Source organism: Mesoplodon bidens (genome assembly GCF_964165515.1).
Source record: "Mesoplodon bidens genome assembly, chromosome: 1".
NCBI lineage: Eukaryota > Metazoa > Chordata > Mammalia > Artiodactyla > Ziphiidae > Mesoplodon > Mesoplodon bidens.
The window spans coordinates 171,301,939-171,325,004 of NC_138176.1; the positions used below are offsets into that span (position 1 = coordinate 171,301,939).

Sequence of the window (23,066 nt, forward strand, 5' to 3'; positions counted from 1 at the left end):
TACAATTCCATTCATTTGAAACTCTAGAATAGGGCAATCTAATAGAGACAGAAGATAGATTAGTGGTTGCCGGGGGTTGGAGTAATGGATCCCAGCCGGGGGTGGCGAGAGGGGGTGGAGAGAGGGGGCGGCGATAGCTAAAGGCCACAGAGCTTCTTTCTGAGATAGTGAAAATGTTCTAAAATTGAACATGGTGATAATTACACAACTCTGGGCATATAATAAAAATCCACTGAATCGTACACTCTAAATGGGTGACTTACATGGTATGTGCATCTCAATAAAGCTGTTAGATGACAAACACACCGGGAGATAAGAGATAGGCACGGAGATGACACATATGCACAGGAACAAGAGACACACATGCACCCAAATGACACACAAAGGGATGACACACACACAGACAACACACAAGCAGGCAGACAACACACATGCACTCAGACGACACAGATGCATGAGGCGCACAGGCTGCCCGCTACCATGGAAGCGTGAGTCAGCACGGCTGGGATGAAAGCCTGCGGACGCTGAGATTCCACATAATTCAAACCTGATGTGGAAGCCCCAAGCCACAGGAGCTCTGCTGGAGGCTGGGCTGCCAAGGCCTGGGCCCAAGCCAAGGAGAGTCTGAAAGCTGATTCATGCCGAGCTGCAGCCTTGGGGACAGGCAGGAGAAAGGAGCCCTTGGAGGATGGAGCCGAGAACTGCCAGGTTTGTCCTCAAAGGGCAACGCACGCCCCACACGGGCGCAACAGAAGTCCCAGAAGGCCCTGAGGCTCAGACGAAGCACAGGAAATGGAGAGCCTCCACCAGCTGGAGGCACTTACCTGGGATGAATGCTTGCTGGCTCCGCCCACTTCCCAGGGTCATGACCTCTGCAGGCCCCATACCCTGGGAGGTGCTGGGTGAAAGGCTACTGGGGCCTTGGTGGGCCCAGCCCATTTGTAGCAAAGATCCTTCTCGGGGAGAAGCAGCATGGGGCTTGTGCTGGGTAAATGCAGAGACTCTAAAGCCAGAATCCCTGGGTCCTGCTACCCTCAAACCACGGAATCTTGGACAAGATACTAAACATCCCTGTGCTTCAGGTTATAAGGGTACTGATCTTGTGGGTTGCTCGGAGAAACATACATAGAGCACCGAGAGCTGGCAGCAAGGACCGTGTAAGTGTCCGAGTTTGCTGCCATGATTATCACAACCAAAATTCAAAGTGTGCCAGTGGCTCATGAAGGGAGTGCTGGGAGCAACATTCTGGAACCATGGATGGTTTGCCCCTAAGTCCTGGCTCCACTGTGACCTGGCTTTGACCTGCTCAGATCCCGTCTGTACAGGGGAAGAAATCCCTGAGAAAAAAGTACCAGTGGTTAAGCATCCTTAAAGGGAAAAGTCCCTACCAAGAAAAGACTGATTCACAGGAATTGTAAATGTGAGAAAGAACATGGGCAAACCAAAGGTTGGTGAAAATGCACCACCTGGGTGTGAACTTGTAGGCAATTTCCTTCTCTTTAAACATTTAGGTGTTTTCTAACTTTTCTATGATCCCCCTATCTGAAAAGAAAACCTGATTCTGCACAGAATGTCTGCCTGCTACGATGAGCAAGAAAAAATTGTATAACAATGACTTTAAAACAAAGTTTAAAAGAAGGAAACAAACCCAGTGTAACCCTCCTTTTCTGTCATCCAACCTCCCTGCAAAGTGATGCAGCAGCTACACTTGGGAGTGAAATACCTGTGGCTCTGTCCCAGCCTGGACCCTTCCCAGCTGGGTGACACTCTCCAAGCCTCAGTTTCCATGCCTGAAACAAAATGAAATGACGTAATGAAGGGGACATGCCCCCTGTTGAGGCCTGGCCCACAGCAGGTGTGTGGCCTTTTCCTTTCTTTCCTTCCTCGGACTGGCTCTCCTGGTCCCCCAACTTTTCTGTCAAACACAAAGTAGACTTTTCCAGGAGGCTACAGCAGTGGGTCTTACCCCTAGATGTCCATTAGGATCACCTGGGGAATCTGCAGACTGGCTGACGCCCAGGCCACACCCCAGACAAATGAATCACATCTAGGGAGATGGGGCGGTGGGGGGGGGGGCGGCGAGCATCAGTATAGTCTCAAAGCTGCCCAGGTGATTCTCACGTGCACCCAGGGCTAGGAACCCCTGGTCTCAATTATAGAAGCTCCCAAATGATGTAATGGTACTAAATGGAATGTTTAAGTGATCATCCATGTTTCACAAAGAGAGCAGTATCAGCATCAGGTGTTCGACCAGAATTAGTCTGTCATAATACAGGAAATGGGCAAGAAAGAGAGGGGACAAGAGGACAATGAGTATACACCCTGACCAAGGGGGGGCGGGGGTGGGGAAGGGGAGTCCGGACAGACCGGGTGACTGCACACCTCTTACACTGTGAGCATCTCCCCGGGCTGAGCATGACCAATGCTGAGCATGACCAAGGATCACCTGGACCACACGTGATCTGTGTCTTAGGTGCTATCTTAGAACCTAGCCACCCCCTGCCCTTAAGGTGCCACTCCACTGTGAGTGAAGCGTAATTCGCCAAAATTGCCCTGAGCTGGGTGGGTCCGAGAGGTGGGGAGGGAGGCTGTGATCTACTGGGCGGCCAGTGGCCAGTCAATGATGTCACAGCCCTCCCAGCTGGGAGCCCACAGTGCAGAGAGTGAGGACGATTAACAGCGACATCTCTACGCTGCTCCTGCTGCTGCAGGTGGCGACCGAGTCTATCCTCTGGCTCTGCAGGGAACAGAGTTGCTTAGATCTTCCTGCAGCTCTTCTTCAGGTTTGGCAAATGTTCTTACAGGAAGGTTGTTTGCTTTTTATGACACCCCTCCCTGCCCAGTGACAGGGGTCCTGGCCCAGCGGCAGGGCAGGGCCTCACATGCAGGTGCTCAGAGAGTCCCACTGTGCTGCAAGTCCCCACCCTGGAGCCCAGCCAGAGCCAAGGGCAGACCTTGCCAGGCTGGCAGCCACCATTAATTTCCATTCCCTACGCCCAGGAGCCAAGTGGCTCTGAGGCTTCCCCCCTCAGTCACCACCATGGACGGCCCACCAAGCTTGGGCTGGGAGCTCCACCTGGCTCCCTGCTTGGCCCAAAGTCCTGGCAGCAGCGGAGGCTTCAAGAGAAGGAGACAGGAAGCAGCCCTCAAACGCCAGGAGGCGGTGTAGCTGCCAGGCCCTGAGCTGGGGAATGGTTCCCCGCCTCAAGGCCTGAACCCTACAGCTCAGAAGCAAGCCAGAGGACAGTAGGGTGGCTCCAGGAAAGGGTGCGGCCGGTCCTACTTGCAGCGGAGGGCTGGCCCCCAGCAGGTCACTTATCCCAGACAGGGCTCCCCTCTGATCCATCCTGACATCAGCCTGCCCCCAGAGGGCCCTGCAGAAGGCAGGTGAGCACAGGAGAATGGAAAGATGAGTGGACCTAGACGCCTGAACTCCTGTGCCCGGCCCAGGTCTAACCCCACATGGGGGTCCTGACAACACATTCCCCTCCAGGCATCGCTGACCTCCTCTGCACAGTGGGGACAAGTGGACAAAACCACATTAGCTAGAAAGCCACACTTGTGCACGCGGGCCTCCATGCCTGTGCCCTGCGGAGAGCCCTGCGGATAGCTCTGCGGAGAGCTCTGCGGGATGCCCTTCCAGCCCAGCTCACGTGTCACCCCATCACTGCCCCCTCCTCCACGCCCCCAGTGGTTCTGGCGGGTGCTCTATCCCGCCCACATATGTCTGTCTGTCCCTCTTCCAGATGCGAGCTTCTCCACAAGAGGACAAGTACCGATCCACAACACAGGACCAACTTCGGAACCAGGCACCTTCAGCCAACATCCTCATGTCCAAGTCTCCAAAATGAACCCCCTTGGGCATACCACCCTTAATGAGAGTCCTCTCCCACAAAACACGGCTGTGGCTTAGGGGACAGCCTCGGGACTGTGAATTATGAGGTGACAAAATATCAAGCACTCAACAAGTCCTCTTTGGGCTGGAGGAGCTAATTCAGAGTGTGGGCTCCTGCCAACCTCAAGGGACGGAAATTAACTTCTGCTGTGGGGCGGGGTGGCCTGGGGGTACGAATGTTTTCTGGACAGATCAAAGGTATAAATATTTGGCTGGTTTAAAAGCAAAAATTGACAAAGGGTTTCAAGCAACCCGTTGGGAACAGGGTTTGCATTCAGACCGACCAGGTCCTAACAAACACTCCCACATTCAGAGGTTTCTCTAAAAGGGCCTGATCTACTGCCCCCTCAGCCATGCTATGGAAAGCAGAAGAAAAGGAGAGTGCAGGGTTTTAATGTTCCATATCAAGTGATGTGTGCATAACGGCAACCCACTGCCCTGCAAAATTCTGAAAATGGATAAAACAGCGGCAATGGTGACTTGGAGCTGAGAAGCACCAGAAGGTTTCCTTTGAGCTTCAAATCCTGCTCACTGGGAGGTTGGCATTTGTTTTCTCTTAACAGGTTTCCCAGTCTTCAGGAGGACAACGACCCGCAGAAGTTGAGCTGTCCGCCCTTGCAGGGGGAGCCTCGTAAACACCTCCACTGGGCACCCAGGCCCAAGGACTCCCAGGACGCCCCCCACGAGGCAACCGATGGACCAATCCCTTCAGTATTTGCGCTCTGAAGTCGTTGCCATGGCCACCGAGGCCCTGGCCTTACAGGGTTTATGACCTCGAGAACGATTCCCATCTACTAACTCAGGAGAAGCTGCGCGGAATTGTGGGGGGAGCATGGGACTGGGAGTCAGGGACCTGGACCCCATTGGCCCTGACAGTCGCCCACTGCGTGACCTGGGTGAGTCTTTTCCCTTCCCTGAGCCTCAGCTTCCTTGTCTGGAAAGTGAGAAGGGGACCGAGAGGCCCCCAAAGCCTCTTCCAGTCATAGCTGAGTTAGGGTGAACTTTGGCAGTGATCCTGAGCTGAGATTCACCGCCGGATGTGTTCGTAACAGGAGGGTTATTTGTGCTTATACGGAGCTCCCTGGAGCTGCCAGGGATGAGGCAGCCTACAAATATTACTGCTGCTGTTGTTCTTCTTATTGTTGTTCTTGTTGTTTCTAAGGCTTTAAAGGCAGGAAAAGGCCCACATGCTGAGAACAGAAGGCCAGGCCTGGCGGATGATTTGGGAACTTTCCACTGCAGGGTCCGGGGAATGCGGAAATTCCCCAGGTCCTCACCAAAAGCCCAGCTCTGGGCCTGGACCGCACTGAGGCTGGAAGGCAGGTGGAAGGCATGCACAGCCCCCACCCCACTCACCAGCCCACGGAGCAGCCCAGAGGCCACCCTCCCTCCAGCCAGCCCAAAGATGCCAGGGAAGTAAAATAAAACCAGCCCCTAGACCAGCCCTCCCTGGAATGGGAGGCCGGCTCTGCTCGGAAGGAGCAGCAGTGAGGTGATGTCTGGCTTCTATTCCATATCATAAATAAGTTATTAACCCAGAGCAGACAGCAAGGCACAGCCGTGGGGAAACCAGGGAAGTGAAACTGCAAGATCAGACCACCTCGAAGACTAGAAAACCACCCAGGATCCAGACCCTGGCCACTCAGACAGAGGCCCTGGTGGGATGGGGCCTTCTGGGAAGCAAGAGCACTAGAATGGGCGTCCAGGGGTCTGGAAACAAACCCACTGTGGAACCTGCCTCAGTTTCTATATTTATTCCAAGAGATCAACAATAATAACAGCAAATACTACCATTTATTGTTCTGGACACTGTGGTCGCACTTTTAAGTGACTGACTTCTAATCAACAAAACTACAGGGTAGGAACACCCACTTCACAGATACAGAAACTGAGGCTCAGAGAGGTCGAGCCACTTGCCTAGGGTCAGTATGGGAGAACGATTGCAAAGATGGCTGCAACAATGCCTCCTGTCTCTGCTCCCATGCCTCTTTGAAATGAGGTAGGGTCCATTCCTCCACTCTTGGAAAATCTAGTCCGGCCTTGTGGCTCGCTTTGACCAATAGAATGCACAGAAGCAACATTATGCAACTTCCAAGACTAGAAGATCTTCCTTACGAGATCTTGCAGCTTCCACTTTTACCCTCTTGGAATGCTACCCTGAGACTGCTGTGAAAGAAGCTGGTCTTACCTACTGGAGGATGTGAGGCCACAGACAGGAGAACTGAGGCTGCCTAGCCAACAGCCAGCACCAATGCCAGATGTGTGAATGAGGTCAGCCTGGACCTTCCAGCCTCGCCAACTGTCCAGGGAGCAACCGGCAGAGGAATCACCCAGCCAACCAACAGAATTGTGGAAAGAATATGCTGTTGTTTTAAGTTCAGCAGTTTTAGGCTGGTCTGTTTCACAGCTGTGGATAACTGATACAGTCACTCAGTTTCCCCACACTGCCTATCTCCCCAGGAAAACCCATGCTCCCGCCTCCTGGGATTTGGTTGGGGTCAAGGCACCCCATGCTGACTGCTGCCCATGCCTGCAGCCCCCAGACCACAGCCCCACAAGCAGGAAGTGACCACAGGGGACATACTCTATGAAGTGTAAGAAGGGCTGCAGGCCACTTTCTACCTAAAGACCCACAGTCACCCTGATGTAGCAGGTCAGAAGCTCCCTCTTTCTCCAAAAAGACAATTTCTTGTTTTCGTTAGAGAAACATAAATTCTACAAAGGACTGAGGGCCTCTCAGGGAACTGGGTTACCCGAATAGCAAACGTGATGAAGCAGGTTGCACCCTCGCAGAGGATGCGAGCTCTGGAGACAGAAACTCGCCAGTAAAGGGCACACTGAGGGCAGGAAAGCATTCAGTCTCGCCTCACCCACTGGCTCAGGCCCACGGGGCATGGGTGCCTGGAGCACACACTGGGACACGCACTCGGGGGCAGCGTGCACAGCTGACCTGCAGGGCTTGCCAGGCGTGCAGGAGGCGAGTGCCATGTGTCATCCATTGCTGGCCTAGGAGCAGACAGACAGCCACAGAGAGGAGGACAGGCCCGCTGTCCCTCCCCATCTGACAGAGGTGAGAAGATGCAAATGTGAGCTTTATGCCGCCTCTGAAAGGGAGCCAACATCCCCTGAGGGCCTGCCCTGTGGCAGGTGCCGAGGTCAGAGAGACACACAGGTGACTAAGCTCAGACCCTGCCCTTTGAGAGCCCAATGGGAATGTTCCAGGGGAAGAATGTAGACGGGGGTGAGAAGCAAGTTGCAGCCTGAGAAAAAGATGAACAGGCCTGGAGGAGGTTGGGAGGAATGGGCTCTGCCTGCCCAGCTAAAGGCCCAGAGACCACTCTGGGGTTGTAAAGCAAAAAACTGGGGTGCTCTTGACTTCCTCTCATCTTCTTTCCTGCTCCCATCCCCTCAGACCCAGTGGACTCAACCAATAAATCCACACCATTTAATAGCGACGGTTGAAGCATATCGGGTACTGTGCTAATAAAGCCCTTTGCACACATGACAACTCTTATGAAGTGACTAATATTATCCCCACTTTGCAGAAGAGGAAACTGAAGCACAGAGAGGCTTAGTAATTGCCCAAGGCCACACAGCATGAAAAAGCCAAGGCTGGGATTTCAACCCAGGCAGTTTGGTTGCAGGGGTCATGCTCTCATCCCCTGCACTGCTCACTGGCAAGCTGAGGCCTCCAGCTAAGAGCCCTGCTGCACTGGGCCCACACACTATCTTAAAAATAGAACTCTTTGCTTAAAAATCCATATTTCTGATTTCTCTCTTAAAATTCTCAAATGTGATACCAGATTGGCACTCCCTTTAAACAGGAATTTGCCACTGTCCCACCTCTCCCCTAGTACCTGGCCCTCTTCCCTTGCGCTAATCCCTGCTCCTAGAAGCAGCTGAAGTCCCGACTTCCTGTGTACCCCGAACCCAGCCCTGTGCTAGGCATGCAGAGAAATGCAAAAATTTAAGACAGTTCCTGACTTCTGGGAACTGGGTGGCCAAGATGGGGGATGCCTCAAGCAGAGGGAAGGGAAGACACCGTGGGAGGTGTGAACAGCATGAGCAAAGGCATGGGCTACAAGGTGAGGTGCAAACACACCAGGCTGGCTGGGGAGGGGTGAGGGTCTGCAGGGCAGGATCCACCATCGGGGCTGGAGAGGCAGGTGGAGCAAGGCAACGAGCTCTGCACCAATGCGGGGCCAGACATCCCCCGCCCCTCCCAGGGTTATCGGCACAGATGTGTAAGGGCAGGCAGCCCGCAGGCCACGACGTATGGGGACAGGCCTGCCGGGCAGTTGGGTGAGGGCACCTCTGAAACTCCAGGCCTCACACTCCACATCCCAGGGCAGGCACAGACAGCAAGGCAGAGCTGGGTGCTTGCCAAGGAGCTGCCAGGAAAGCCCACTCACTTCCTAGACATCATGGAGCAACGCCGGGGCAAGGACAGATATTGGTACAAAGACACCGATGAGCCCCAGGCAAATCTGCTACAATAGGACTGCGCCAGCATGCAGCTGGAAAGATTAGCGTCTTCCCCAAATACTAAAGTGACTCCTGCTTACAAACCTCCCATGGCTCCCTATGGGCACAGGGGCAAATCTAAGTCCACAGTGAGGCAAAGCTTCTCCAAACTACATTTTCATCACCCCCCTTTCCAGTGGAGAGCAGCTGAGATGACTTGCCATTTCCTGAATCCTGCAAAGTCGAAGGATTTCCTTCCCTGTGAATGCCTAAAATTCCTAGCTCTTGGCTTTAAAAGCTCCTATTGATGCTTTTATACCCAGCCCAAATGTCCCCTCTGCTGGGAAGCCTTCCCTGAGCACCTCTCCTTCTCAGTACTCACCACCTCCAGGCCACCTACCAAGTGCATTACATTTCCCTGCATTCCTACACAACACTGACGTTTAGTGTGATCAGTCTTGTTTCATGTATCTACTGTGTACATCGGCCTTCTTTAAACCATGGGTTCTGGAGCACAGGGAGAGAGGGATGAGTTTCAACCCTGCATCCCCCAGGAGCTGGTCAAGGGCCTGGCTGGGGGAAGGTGCCTACAGATTGTTAACAGAATGCTCCACTTGGCACCTCTCAGTACCCTCCTGCCCTGGAAGGCATGTGGGGTTATTACAGACCAGTCGTAATACACTCCCGTGCACTGAGCAAGCACCATTTGGCCCATTCTGCAGAGAAAGCTGCCACAGCAGAGGGGAGGCAGGGCCTGGCCAACCCGGGAACCAGAGGTGGCCTCGGGCTCACATCAGAGAGCACTGATAATCTACGTACTGTTGCAGTACAAGCGACTCCAACAATACTTTTAGTATTTCTCACCATTAATGATAGCTGTAATTACTGTAGTAATTACTATAAAAAAGTAATAAATATTACTATTAATAATCCCCATTTTTAAAGGCCCCACCATATACCAGACCCTTCACTTTTTTACATTTTCTTATTTAATCCTCTGAACAGCCCTATAGATGATTGTTCTCTCCTCCTTACAGATGAGGAATCCCAAGCACAGAGAGATTTAGAAACTTATTCAAGGTCACACAGCTAGTCTGTACTAGAGTAGAGAGACTCCACAATTTCTGCCACCCTAGACTGTTTCCTAATTATGACTAAAAATGCCTGTCACGGGGCTTTCTATGGGCCAGGCCCTACCGGTAAGAGCTTTACTGAAACATAATTCATGTACCGTACATTTCACCCATTAAAAGTGCAGAATGTTTGTATATGTGTATGTATAACTGATTCACTTTGCTGTACACCTGAAACACATTGTAAATCAAGTCTACTCCAGTAAAAAAAAATTTCTTTTTTAAATTAAAAAAAAATAAAGTGCAGAATGTAATGGCTTTTTGTCTCTGCATAGAGCTGTGCAAACACCACCGCAATCAACTTTAGGACATTTCATCACCCCACAGAGAAACCCCGGGCCATTCAAACTGTCAGTCTCAACACACACGCCCTCCACCTGGCATCTTAATTCCATTTTAAAGACAAAAGGACTGAGGCTCAGAGAGCTGCTGGGCCTTGCACACCATTGGGCAGAGGATAGGAAGCAGAGCTGGGACACAGCCTCCCCTGCCCTCTCCCCATACTGCCTGCCAGGGGTCTACTCTGTAACCCGTTAAAAATGCACGTTCTGCAGAGGGTGGAAAACAGAACCAGATGGTGACAAATCTTACACGTGCGGCTGCTTCCACGCCAGGCCCCTGACTCACAGAGGCACTGAGGGCAAAGGGGGGGGATGTGACGCCTCCCAGCCCCCGTGACCCCAGTGCAGGGGCAGCGAGGCCCAGGAGCCCGGGAGACAGAGGTAGAAGCGGGGCAAGTGGCCTTCAGGAGGCTGGCAGCCTGGGCTCCCGATGGTATGCAGGGGTCCCACTCTGCTGATCTCATTCCTGCACCCCACAACCCCTCCAGGACCCACAAAGTAGTGGCCCCCCACCCAGGCCTCCATGTGCCTCTCAGGACTTCAGAACCACAACTGCTAGCAGAGAGTCTGTTCTGCATCTGGCCCCAGCCAGGGGACCTGAGATGACTCAGGCCCTCCCTGCCCACAGGCCCTGAGGTTTCGGGTCACAGGAGCATTGGGGGGACTGCCACGTTGATTGGCCGGGATCCCCAAGGGAGGCTCTGCAGAGTAGACCAGCAGGCTGCCACTGCTGCCTGGGCTCATTCCCAATGTGGGCCCCCAGTGTCTGACAGCTCCCCCCAACCCCAGAGGAAACACTCTGCAGGTAGGACTGGGCCTCCCCACATCTCCTATTTCCTTCCCCGAAACACCCACAAGCCAGCTCTGGGTCAGCAGTTCTCTCTGCTGGCCACGGGCCCGGCACTTCTCTTTCATGTTTATAATGTCTGAACAACTTGGAGCCAATGCCACCTCCTCCAGGAGCCCTCCCTGATCCCCTAACCAAAACAAACGGCTCGTCCCGCTGCCGCCTCACACAGGATTGTAATCTGTCTGCTTTTATGTCTGGTTTCCCATTATCCTCCAGACTCATCTAGGGCAGGGGTCCTGGCTTCCTCATTCCTGGTCCCCCCCCGACCCCCTCCCCAACTATGACACACCAGGCCTTCCAGCAGAGCAGGTGGGAAGTGAGATAAAGTGCCCATTCCTCAGTGTCAGGCATGAATTAACAGCCGTGCACAGAACCCGCCCAGTGTCTGTCCCGGTGCCCATGGTGACTGACTCTGTGGGATGACAGGAGAAGAGGAAGAGATAATGGTCACTGCTCCCACTGCAGGTTCCAGCTGGAAAGGAGGATCGAGCCATCAGTTTAGACACAGCACTTCTCACCAGAGCAGCTAAAGTCCAAACGGCTGCAGTCTGTCCACACAGAGGAGGGTTTGTTCAGACCGTCTTCCAACTGGAAGGTCTGCTAAGCCATGAGGGCCAAGCTCAGGATTGGTGTCTTTCCTCTCTGCACCTGCAGCCCCGCCCAGGCCTGGCAGGAGCAGACCCAGGACCCGCCAGGAAGGGGCAGTCAACTACAGGTTTACAGTGGCCTGGCTTCAAGCTCCTCCAGCAAGGCCTGCCCTGTGTCACAAAGTACCAATGCCAGAGCTAGAAGGTGCTCTAAGCTCACCCATTACAGGCTCCATGATACACCCAGGAGGCAAGGGAGGCTCAGAGAAGGAGGGCAGCTTGCCCAGGGTCACACAGTCATGGCTCCCAACTCCCAGCCCAGACTCTTCTCAGATAACAGGCTGCTGCTTCCCTGCCCTGGGCCCCCTCTCCTATCCTGCCCTTCCTTCAAGGTCAGACCAAGGCCCACCTGCCCAGTGTCTTCTAGGATCACCTCCCCGGCCCCGTCCAGCATGGTGCTCCCTCACTGGCAAGTTCTTTCCTCTGCCCAGAACGCCCTACCCACCCTCTGGCCCCAAAAAACTTCTATTCATCCTTCAAGACCCAGTTCAAATATTATCTTCTCTAAGACAAAGATAATCATCACTCCCATTTACCGAGTAGCCATCCCTGCTGTGCTACGGAAAACCAAAAAGTTACTGTTGAAACTATTTGTGGGGTACCCCCTGCTTAGCACCCAAGTTCCTTGAGGACAGAGACCTGACTCTCTGCAAAGCAGGGTTACAACAATATCTGTGTACGCACCTCATACAACTGAAAGGCTTTATAAACTAAAAAGTCCTGTGCCAACAGAAGCTATATGTATTGATATTATCTTCACACCTCCTCCCCATGACTCAGTTTCCCCACGACTCAGTTTCCCCACTTACACGATGGATGAAGTTAATGAATGCACATGATAGTATGTGTGCTGTGCCTGGGCTATGGCTATGGCTCATGACTGTTGCTGTTATTATTCATGTCACATTCACTTTCTTACAGCTCCCTGTAGACCTCGCCCATGGCCAGTGCTCAGTACGTATTTTTTGGGACTGAATGACTTCAGCATTTGAGACGTGGAAGAAGATGGGGTTAAAACCCAGAGTCCACATAAAGATGCAGAGTTAAATCTTATCATCAGAAGGGCTGCACTGTGGCCTTTGAATCCGAAGGTGGCTCAGCTGGGTGACAGTGAACAGCCCTTGCTCTCATGGAGTGGGCTGGAGGTGAGGAAATCCCTGCCCTGGACAGGGAGCCTCTGTGCTGGGCTGTGGTCCTTGTCAGGGACCAGGTCAGGGAGACCCCTGAGAACTGGCCTTAGGGACTGGACTCTGGAGCCCAGGGCACAAGCAGGGGCCCAGCCCAGGAGGTCCAGTTCTGCCTCTCACCAAACGCAGGGACCAGGCAAGCCACTCCCGGAGCCTCAGTTCCACTGCAGAACAGGCTTCCAGAAGCTCATCCATGGAGCCTCGGAGACCTGACCCAGCTTCTGCAAATGTCACATAGAATCGATTTCTGTCTGCCAGGGAGGAGTGAGTGCAGCCCCTCTTTGGACAAATGAGAAGAGTAAAGCCCAGAGAGGGGAAGTGACTTGCCCAGGTCACATAGCCAATGAGAACGTTTACTCAGAGGCCACCAAAAGTCAGCAACATCAGCTGAGCATCCAGTGACCATCTGTCAACGTCTGCTGAGCTGGTTCAATGATAAGAAGATGTCCAGGGTGCAAAGTGTGTGGGCAGTTACCTATTAATGGCGATGATCATCCACTCATGCCTTTGTTTAGGCCCCCGTGGACATTTATGGAGGTAGTCGAGGAAACGGGAGAACAGCTCTGTCACTGAACAGCTTACAGCCCATTTGGCTGATGACTTCAGGTCACCATGTCATTTGGCCCAAGCCACTGATGTGCACTGGTGCTTTCTATCTCTCCATCTGCACAGACACTGGATCTCTAGGTGATTCCTCACGTCACTTTGGATTTTCAACCAAAACTTGTGGCCACAGCATAGCGCTAGCCGCAGGCTGAGGAGAGTCCCAGGACTGCTGAGCCAGGGCGGGATGGCGGCCAAGGCTCACCCTGGCACCAGGACAAGGTCTCAGCCTTCTCCAGCTATCCGTACAATCTGTGTTCCTCAAAGTCCGCTCCACAGAACGCTCGCATTCCAGGTGATTGTGGTGCACACTCAACTCTGAAAACCAACCACTGCCTAGACCGTGCCTCTCAATGGGGGCTCTGGTGCCTCCAATGGGGCAAAAATTTGTTCTTTGGGAGGCAAAAAATTTACTCTTTTCATATATAAAGCACAGATATACATAGAGTTTAAAAACAGATATTCAGTATAGCTGTGGTATTAAGGTTTCATTGGGGAGCAATTAGGGAAAAAATGTCTAAAAGGCTCCTCAGGGGGATGATAACGAAAAAAAGATTGAGAAACCCTGGTCTAGACAAAGGCAGCCATGACATTCAGCAGGAAGATACCTCGTAAGGATGGGAAGATGGTAAGAAGTGTTCCCAGCCCTGCCGGTAAGGAAAGACCCCTCCCCTTACCATCCCCCCATCTGACTCATCCCTCTCTGAAAGCTCAAAGGCAGATGGGCAAGCAGGTCCTTTCCTGGACATATCAGCTTGTGCCTGGCAAAGCAGAGGCCATGAAAACAGTGCCCATCAAGGCCCTGGAGCTGCCACGCAGGCTCACGAGGGCCTGATACACAGCAGACAGGGCAGCAAGGGGAATGGGATCCAGCCTGAGTTGAGCACAAGAAGGAGAGAAGCCAGGCTTCCCTGGTGGCGCAGTGGTTGAGAGTCCGCCTGCCGATGCAGAAGATGCGGGCTCGTGCCCCAGTCCGGGAGGATCCCACATGCCGCGGAGCGGCTGGGCCCGTGAGCCATGGCTGCTGAGCCTGCGCATCCGGAGCCTGTGCTCCGCAACAGGAGAGGCCACAACAGTGAGAGGCCCGCGTACCGCAAAAAAAAAAAAAAAAAAAAAAAAAAAGGAGAGAAGCCACCTGTGGCTTTCTGGTTTGCAACATGGAACCAACTAGCAGGGGGTTCCCTGTGCCTGGGAGGAGGGAGCAGGTCCTGAGAAAGGGAACTCAGATCAGAGAGCCACAGAAGAGCAGGCTGACTTTGGGATCAGGCTGCCCCCCCCCCGCCAGGAAGGACACAGCAGTAAAAATAATAACCGACAGCCTTGACCATGTGCCAAGCAGGTGCCAACCACTGGCCGTGCTGCCTGGTGAGGTAGGTCATATTTTCATCACCAGCACATCAGCTCCAGGAGGGCAGGGGACTGTGTCTGTCTCAGGCACTGCCGCATTCCCAGCGCCCGACTGGCACGTGGAGCGCGCACAGTAAATATGTGCAGAATGAATAAATCCCACTTCATGGGTAAGGGAAAGGACCACAGGAGGGCAAGTAACTTATCCAAAGTGACACGGCCAGTGAGCGGCACAGCCAGGGCTCAACCCCAGCAGAGCCTGCCCTCCTCATGCCCGCATGTGTCTGCACTCTGACCCCCGACAGGTGAGCTGTGGTCCCGGTGTGTCAGTAGATGGTGAGGGGATGAACAGAATAAGGTACCATCCTATCTCGGCCACTTTACAGTTGGCACAGTATGGTGGCCAAAGGGGCACACGGGGCTCTCTCTGGAAAGCGGCGCAGCCCCTGACTTGGCCCAGACTGCAGGCTGTGCCCACAGGAATCCCAAACACATGGGAGCCAAGGAGAAAACCATGTCGGTCTGGCTCGGTGAGGGGGACGGGGAGGAAAGGGGGAGGATGGGGGGGTGCTGCTTGATGAAAGCCTTGTCCCTTACCAATCCGTCGCAGTTGCTGATGGCGACAGCTGCCCCTGGCATGCCCGTGACACCCCCGGTGTAGATACACTCCCTCTGCAAGGGCTGACGGAACAGCTCCCGAAAATCCTCCTGCCACTCCACTGAGGCTCCGGGCACCACCAGCCGCCGGTTGGGCCGCAGGTGTAAGTGCAGTTCCTCCCCAGAAACAGTGACGTTGAAGTAGAGGGAGGAGCGCCCCCCCCTGCCAGGCTGCAAGGTCGCTCCTTTGGGGCGCAGTGGGCTTCGAGCCACCCGCAGGTGACCGGAGTGTGACAGTGGTGTGGGTGGTCTGTCCACCTCTGTACTCCCTGAGGAGGCTGCTGGTGGCCCAGATACCACGTGGGAGAGGAAGCGTCCCTGAGAATCTGTGCTGCAGGGCACTGTCACACCATAGTCACTGAGCTTTCTTGAGAAGCGCAACTCTGTTGGAAATAAAGAAAGAGTTACTTCAGTGCCGTCTGGGCAGAGCTAAGCAGGGGAAGCTGGAAATCCCATGGGGGCAGGAAGGGCTCTGCAACCTTGACCGTCACCTTGGAGGAACCCCTTAGCCCAAGTTCATCTATTTCTCATCCAGTGCTTCCAGAGCCCTTGGATCTCTGCACTTGGATGATCGGTGTTCAAGTTTGTAAACTGCTAGACACACGTTGCTCCCCATAGCCCCCCAGGCCCTTGTTACAGCTGGCAGAGGGAAACAAATGATGCCAGACAGAGTCCTGTCACTCTAGCAACAAACCTTCCAACCTTGGGCACTACAGAGGAAATTCCCCGAAAGCCCCCAGGGCAAAGAGGGATGGCTGGATGTGCCCAAACTCCCCAGTGCCCTGAAGTCACCAGCCCACCCCAGGGTAGGGCCCTCGTCGCCAAGCTCCCGGAACACAGCTGGCAAAACAAACACACCTAGAAACTCAGGGCCTCCTGGGCACGTGTCAAGGAGAAAAGAGGAGCTGGAGAGGGAAGGGAGGGAATACAGGTTCCACATTTTTCCAAGTTTAGAAAGAAAACTTTTTTAAGCAGCACAGTGGCTGCCGAGATTTCTACATGGCCCAGCCCCAAGCTGGGTAAATATAGATCTTCAAAAATAAAAGTAGACGCAGGGGTGACCTGCCCACTCAGACTGAATTAAGTGTGAGGTCATGGCCCCATGCTCCAGGCTGCATGCCAGCAGCCCGTCCTCACACAGCTCTCGCTAAGCCCAGCCAGGCAGGGCAGGAATGACAGCTCCCTGGCTTCTAGGCCTAGTGATTCATGGATAGGAGTTAGGGAGGAATTTTCATTTCCACACAGCTCTATCTCGTGTCCCCAGCCCCCTTCACGGCACTGATAAAACCTAGAAAATGATGTGCCCTGAAAATCCCTCCTGCCCAAGGCAGTTATTAGAGGGCGGGGAGGGAGATGATGAACTTTCCTCTGGTTTTACCCTTTGCAGCAGAACACCCCCAAGACTTCAGCTAGGGGGATCCTGTTGGGTACGTGAACAGAGCTCAAAGACAAGCAGGCACCCTGCCTGGAAATGACCAGAGCCCCCTCCCCATGCTCAGAGCCACCGGGAGGGCACCGCACACTGCAAAGTGAGGGTGGAGTGTGTCTGATCTGCGTGTGAGAGGCTGTCTGCACAGCACAGAGTGTGAGGATGCTGGGGGAGAGGGATGTATGTGTGTTTCTGTGCAAGAGTGTGAGTGCCCGGTGTTCACTGGGGTGTGGGGCAACCACCTGCCAGCCTGATTCTGTGTGTGTGACAGACACTTGCACATACGTACACACATATGTGCACACATGCATACAAGCTGGAGACAGAGAAGACACTGAGAGAAAGACACACAGGAGCGAGAGACAGAGAGTGAGAGAGAAACACAGAGACCAAGAGACAGATACACAGCCCCTAAGAAAAGGCTCCTATCCTCAAGTGCTCTCCTGAGGTCTCTCCCTAGTCTTGTGCCAGAAAGGGAGAGAAATCCCCGGACAGCGTCGGTGGCACTGGGGTAAGAAAAGAGAGCTCAGACCCAGCGTGTGCACAGCCTCCCACCCGCTCGAAAACTGCCGGGCTCCTCGGGCACCCTCGGGCCACCCTGACCCGCGTGCACCCCGGACCCCGCGCGCCCCTGCGCGCCCTACCCGCACGCACCTGGGGTCCTGCTGCCCGCGTTGGCGCAGAGCGCACAGTGCAAGAGCAGCAGGCAGGACAGCCGCGCGCGGAGAGGAGCCATGTGGCCGCGCGGGCACGCGGGCCGGGAGGGCGCCGAGCCCCGAGCTCCGGGCTGCGAGCGAGACTGGGGCGCGCTCGGGGCTCCCGCCGGCCTCCGCTTCCTCCGCCGCCTCCCGCCTCGCAGCCTACAGCCGCCCGATCCCGGCCCCCCGCGCGACGCCGCCGTCTGGACCGCTGGCTCCGGGAGCCCGAGGTTGCCGGAGGGAGAGCGGAGCGGCCGACGCGCCAGCGCCCCCCCACTGCCAACTGCTGGCGGTCCAGTCCGCCAGCGCCTTGACGCTCCGGGACGCTGTGGGAGCCGGGCAAGTGGACCGCGGGGCGGGCCGGGGGTGGGCACACTGGCGGGGCGGGGCCGGGCGCGGGTCGGAGCTGGGGGCGCAGAGCGCCCGTGGGCGGGGCGCAGGGCGCGGATCGGAAGTGCCACGCGGAGCCCGAGCTGGGGCTTCGGGCGCCCTGGGCGAGTGTCCCCTCAGGCTCATGGGCTCCCCGGGAGTGATGGCCCTTACTTTCCTAGGCTCCTCCGCCCCACCCCCCTTTACTTGACTGCAGGGCCCAGTTTCCAGAGCTCCTGGGCCAATGGGATGTCCCACTGCCTTTGGAGGGGGAGATGGTGAGCACCACCCCCACCCCCACCCCCCACCCCCGCCCCAAGAGAGTGTCTCCTTTCTCTCCTAATGGTCTTGATGCCCCCAGTAATCTTCTGCCCCTTGAATCTACCCATTTTGCAGACCACAGCTCCCTGGGCCCCCAAGTGCAGTGACTGATCTGTGTCTTAGTCAAGAGCAGGGCTGAGCAAGGTGAGCTGAGAGCCCTGGCTTTACAGTCAGCCAGACCTGATTGAAATCCTAGCTCTGAGCCTCAGTTTCCTCGTCTGTGAAATGGGTGTTAATTATAGCACATAGTAAGGTTCAATAAATGATAACCGTTCTCTGCTTCCACACCTAGCACCAATGTACCCACCACACAGCCTAAGGTGGGAAAAACTGAGTCTAAGAGATAAGAGTGGCTGCTGGTTTTGCAATGCTGCTGAGACCCGTTCAGTAGTCAGGCAAACAGCCCAACTCCTGCTTTCCTTTCCTGCTTTACTCTATGAATGTGTTCCTAACAATTTTCGAATGCACTGTAAATCCAGAGGTGGGAATTGGAGAAAGGAGTTTTGGGTTTTTTGGTTTGTTTTGTTTTTAAGAACCGCAGAGTAAAGAACTTTTCTGTGAAGTGTATAAAGACCCCTAATCTTTCTTTTGAGTTCAGACATTTTGTTGTAGGGCTTTCTTAAAGGGTGGCCAACTTGTGGATGCAAATTCTCTGACCAGACTTCTCTTGGGAATCCCTGGGTCCCCTGAAAAAGAACTTGGGTTCCTGCCCTCTTCTCTCTATGTGAAGTTTCCCAGTCCACACCCTCCCTGGGCTCTGAATATGGTCCCACTTTGTGGGCAGACAGCTGGAATCTTCATCCTCATGGCTCCAGGACCTGACTCAGGGCCTCCTGAAAAGCAGCACTTGTGGAATGAATGAAATGACATCAGGGTTTTGGAGGGCCAGTACATTTATGAAGGAGGTTCAGAGAGCTGAGATGATGTGTCCCAGGTCACACAGCTCATCTGCAGCAGAGCTGCCATCAGGACCCAGAATCTAGTGCTGAGCAGGGGAGAGAGACAAGGGTAGGGGTCAGGAGACTGTTGTAGGCTAGACTGCCAGTACAGACCAAGTGACCAAGGGCAAGTCATTTCCCTCTTTGGGCTGCAGTACCTCATCCATCAAAGCGGAAATGGTGAGGATCACAGGAGTCACAGACGTAAACTTTAAAGTCCTGTGGAAATGCAGAGTGTGTTCTATTCCAAGCAACATCAGAGCATCCAATTATTTGAAATGGCACCACCAAACAGAGCTATATTAAGTTTGGGAAGAACAGAGTTCTCTTTCTCCTCTTTCTGGTTCTTTAAGATCCGTGAAGTCAAGGGCCAGACTGTGGTTTTGTGTGTGAGGGCTGATGAAGCAAGAGTGTGAGGGGTCCACGTGTCAGTGGGAACTTTCAGGAGAGGCAGTGAACTGTCTCCTTTCTGGCCCTCCGCAAACCCACCAGATGAGCTCAGGATTAAATGGCCTGCCTCCCTTCTCAGGGGCTCAGTTTTCCCAGCTGCAGAGTGGGGGCCCTGTGGCGACAGAAGGGAAAAGTCATGGCATGTGATTGCTAATTTTCTCCCTCTGCAGGGCCATCCCAGAGGAACTTGCAGTGCTCTCCCTAGACTCCACCCCGTACTTCCTGCCTTAGACTTGGTAAGTCAAGAGGGAGAGACTGCAGCTGGGACCCCAGCAGCCTGACTCATGAACTGTGGGCTGAGGCCTTCCCTGGAGCCAGTCTCGGCAAGCAGAGAGCAAAACCTTTCCCTGGCTCTCTACCCCAACCCCCTTCCCTGGGGCTACAATGGTTGCTTTTGTTGGCAAATATTGTATGTCCAAGCTCTTTTCTACTGAGGAAGCCTTTGTTAGGAAGAGGGGACATGAGAGCAGAGCTCAGAGCCTGGGCCAGAAGGTGGAGGAAATGGCTGCATGGCCGGCCCTGTTTCTGGAGATGATCGGAGCCAAAGCAAAGAAATCTCCTGGCATCTGCTGGAACCCTCCGAGGACGGGAGGTTCTGGGTTCCCAGTCTCTCACCTGAGATTCTGCAAGGGGAAAATGGCTTGGATGTTTCTCTTGCTCACAGCCCTCCAACACTTGTCCAACACTCCTCCCGTCCAAAGCCCTGGCAGGAGATGGGGAGATGCAAACAGCTTGCACTGCACACAGTCGGCAACCACCTGGAAGACATGACAGGTGCGTGAGAAAGCCTGACAACCAGGAGAGACAGGGACGGAGAAGTGCGCACCAGATGCGGGAGGAGGGTCACCCGTGAGCGCCCCCTGAGGAGGAAGGCAGCCCCGACCACTGGCGCATTCTCCTTTGAGCACAGACAAAACCCCAGAGACTGGAGCTGGAGGTGCCCTGAGACAGTCTCCAAGCCAGTGCCCCAACCCCACTTTACAGGTTCTGTCTAGAGAGGGAGGGGGCTCGCCTCTGGTCACACAGCTAGTTTAGAGTGAGACTAAACCCCTGGCTTCAGAACCCAGGTACCTGCTCTCCCACCTGCAGGAGCACAGCCTCTCTCCCAAGCACCAGCTCTTTCCCTCCCCTGCTCCACCTTCCAAGAGGAGGAAGAGGGGGTTTGAGGTTGAGACAGCAAAATCTCCCCACCTCAGGGGGAGTCACAGACGCCCCTAAGGAAGTAAGAGTCTCAGCCTGAGACAGGTCTCTGCAGCAAGAAGCCAGGAAGTCCCTGGGCAGGATGTGGATGGGGGAGACGACATAGTAGTGGCATAGGTTTGTCACAGCTTGGGGGCCCAGCAGGTGGCTGTCATTTGTTGAGTGCCAGCTGCTGTGCTTTACATGTTACCCTGAAACACACACAGAGCGTCCCTTTCTTGTGTCTCCTGGTGTGACCAGTGACCCTCTGGGCTCTGACGTACTCAGGCAAGGAGAAAGGGAATTCCCCCCTAGCTCAGTGACAGCCACACAATCCACCCAGTTAGGAAGCCAGACAGCCAGGCCATCCTAGTCACCAACTCACCTCCAAGCCCTATGTACTCAACTCCAAAGGACCCCCAAATACAGCTACTTCCATCTCAAATGCATCCCCTGCCCCACCAGGTCACCAGCATCCCTTCAATGGCAAGTTTGTCCTAACAGATCCTCCCTCCAGCTCTGGCCCCTGACACCTCTTCTCCAACTGCATCCGAGGACATTTTTGAATCACACCTTAGATCATGTATTTGCCTTTGCTCTAAAACCTCCAAAGGCTCTGTTACTCTTGGGATAAAGACCAGAGTCCCTAACACAGCCTATGAGGCTCTGCACAGAGTGGTCCTGCTGTCCTTCCTGCCTCCGTGTCCCCCCACTCACAGCCCTCCAGGCTAGCTCCTTGTATGCACCATGCTCATCTTGCCTCAGGGCCTTTGCACAGGCTGTCCACTCTGCCCTGAATGCTCTATCCTGCCTCTTCACCCAGTCAATCCCTGCTCACCCTTTGGACAGCCTTCTAGTCGTCACTACCTGAAGCCTGTCCAGCCCTCCCAACCAGGGACACCATCGCTGTCCATCTCCTTCACAGTACTTCTCACTGTTGAGTTTCACCTGATTTTGTGTGATTCACAGATTAACATCTGCTTCCCCCCCGGACCATAAGTTCCACAGGGAGCAGGGACCTTGTCTGGATTTTTTTTCCAAATTGTATCCCCAGTGCCTGTCCTGTGTTTGGCACCTAGTGGGCCCTCAATAAATATTAGTTAAACTAATAATCAAATGAATGGAAGCTGGAGAAGGAAAAGTTCATGGAAAATTTGGGGAGTTAACCATTTATAAAAACTGCCTAGCATAGGTAAATCTATAGAGATACTAATTAGGTTACTGGCTGCCATGGCTTGAGGAGGAAAGGAATAGGGAGTGAGTGCTAATGGCTGTGGGGCTTCGATCTAAATTCAGATAGTAGTGATGACTGCATAATTCTGTGACTATACTAAAAACACTGAATTGTACACTTTGGAAGAATGAATTTTATGGTATGTGAATTACATCTCAATAAAGCTGTTAAAAAAAAGAAAAGAAAATTTGGGTACAATCATTATGGAGAACAGTATGGAGCTTCCTTAAAAAACTAAAAATAGAACTACCATATGATCCTGCAATCCCAATCCTGGGCATATATCCAAAGAAAACCATAATTCAAAAAGATACATGCACCCCAATGTTCACTGCAGCACCATTTACAATAGCCAGGACGTGGAAGCAACCTAAGTGCCCATTGACAGATGAATGGATAAAGATGTGGTACAAATATACAATGGAATACTACTCAGCCATAAATAAGAACGAAATAATGTCATCAGCAGCAAAATGGATGGACCTAGACATTGTCATACTGAGTGAAGTAAGTCAGACAGAGAAAGACAAATATCATATGATATTGCTTATGTGGAATCTAAAAAAATGATACAAATGAACTTATTTACAAAACAGACATAGAGTCACAGATGTAGAAAACAAACTTATGGTTACCAAGGGGGAAAGGGTGGAGAGGAGGGATAAATTGGGAGACTGGGATTGACATATACACACTACTATATATAGATAGATAGGGATAGATAACTAATAAGGACCTACTGTATAGCACAGGGAACTCTTCTGAATACTCTGTAATGACCAGAAAAGAGTGGATATATGTATATGCATAACTATTCACTTTGCTGTACAGCAGAAACTAACAAAACATTGTAAATCAACTATATTCTAATAAAAATTTTTGTTGTTGTTGTTGTTTTGTTTTTTTGCGGTACGCGGGCCTCTCACCGTCGTGGCCTCTCCCGTTGCGGAGCACAGGTTCCGGACGCGCAGGCTCAGTGGCCATGGCTCACGGGCCCAGCTGCTCCACGGCACGTGGGATCCTCCCGGACCGGGGCACGAACCCGCGTCCCCTGCATCGGCAGGCGGACTCTCAACCACCGCGCCACCAGGGAAGCCCTCTAATAAAAATTTTAAAAAAAGAAAGAAGGAAGGAAGGGAGGGAGGGAGTGAGGAAGAAAGAAAGGAAGAAAGGAAGAAAGAAAATTGGGGGAGTTAAGCATTTCCCAGAATAATCGTTCCAGGGGAAAACCTGAGACATATACCTGCAAGTTCTGATTCCATCATCAACAAGAAGGTCAACAGGCTCCACAGTCAGGCAGAGATGGGGGAGAAGAGTCGCCTTT

The 23,066-nt window shown here is 53.5% G+C and overlaps 1 protein-coding gene across 1 annotated transcript in view; it reads right to left on the reverse strand.

Moving 5' to 3' along the window:
• The window catches only part of ADAMTS14 (ADAM metallopeptidase with thrombospondin type 1 motif 14), a gene marked incomplete at its 5' end in the record, with an annotated part of 112,800 nt that overhangs the window by 75,360 nt on the left and 14,374 nt on the right, over window positions 1-23,066 (reverse strand). The window contains 2 exons of the mRNA XM_081256535.1: window positions 15,065-15,553; window positions 17,208-17,741. Of these exons, the coding sequence (XP_081112661.1) occupies window positions 15,065-15,553; window positions 17,208-17,741 (1,023 nt within the window). The remainder of the gene's footprint in view (window positions 1-15,064; window positions 15,554-17,207; window positions 17,742-23,066) is intronic.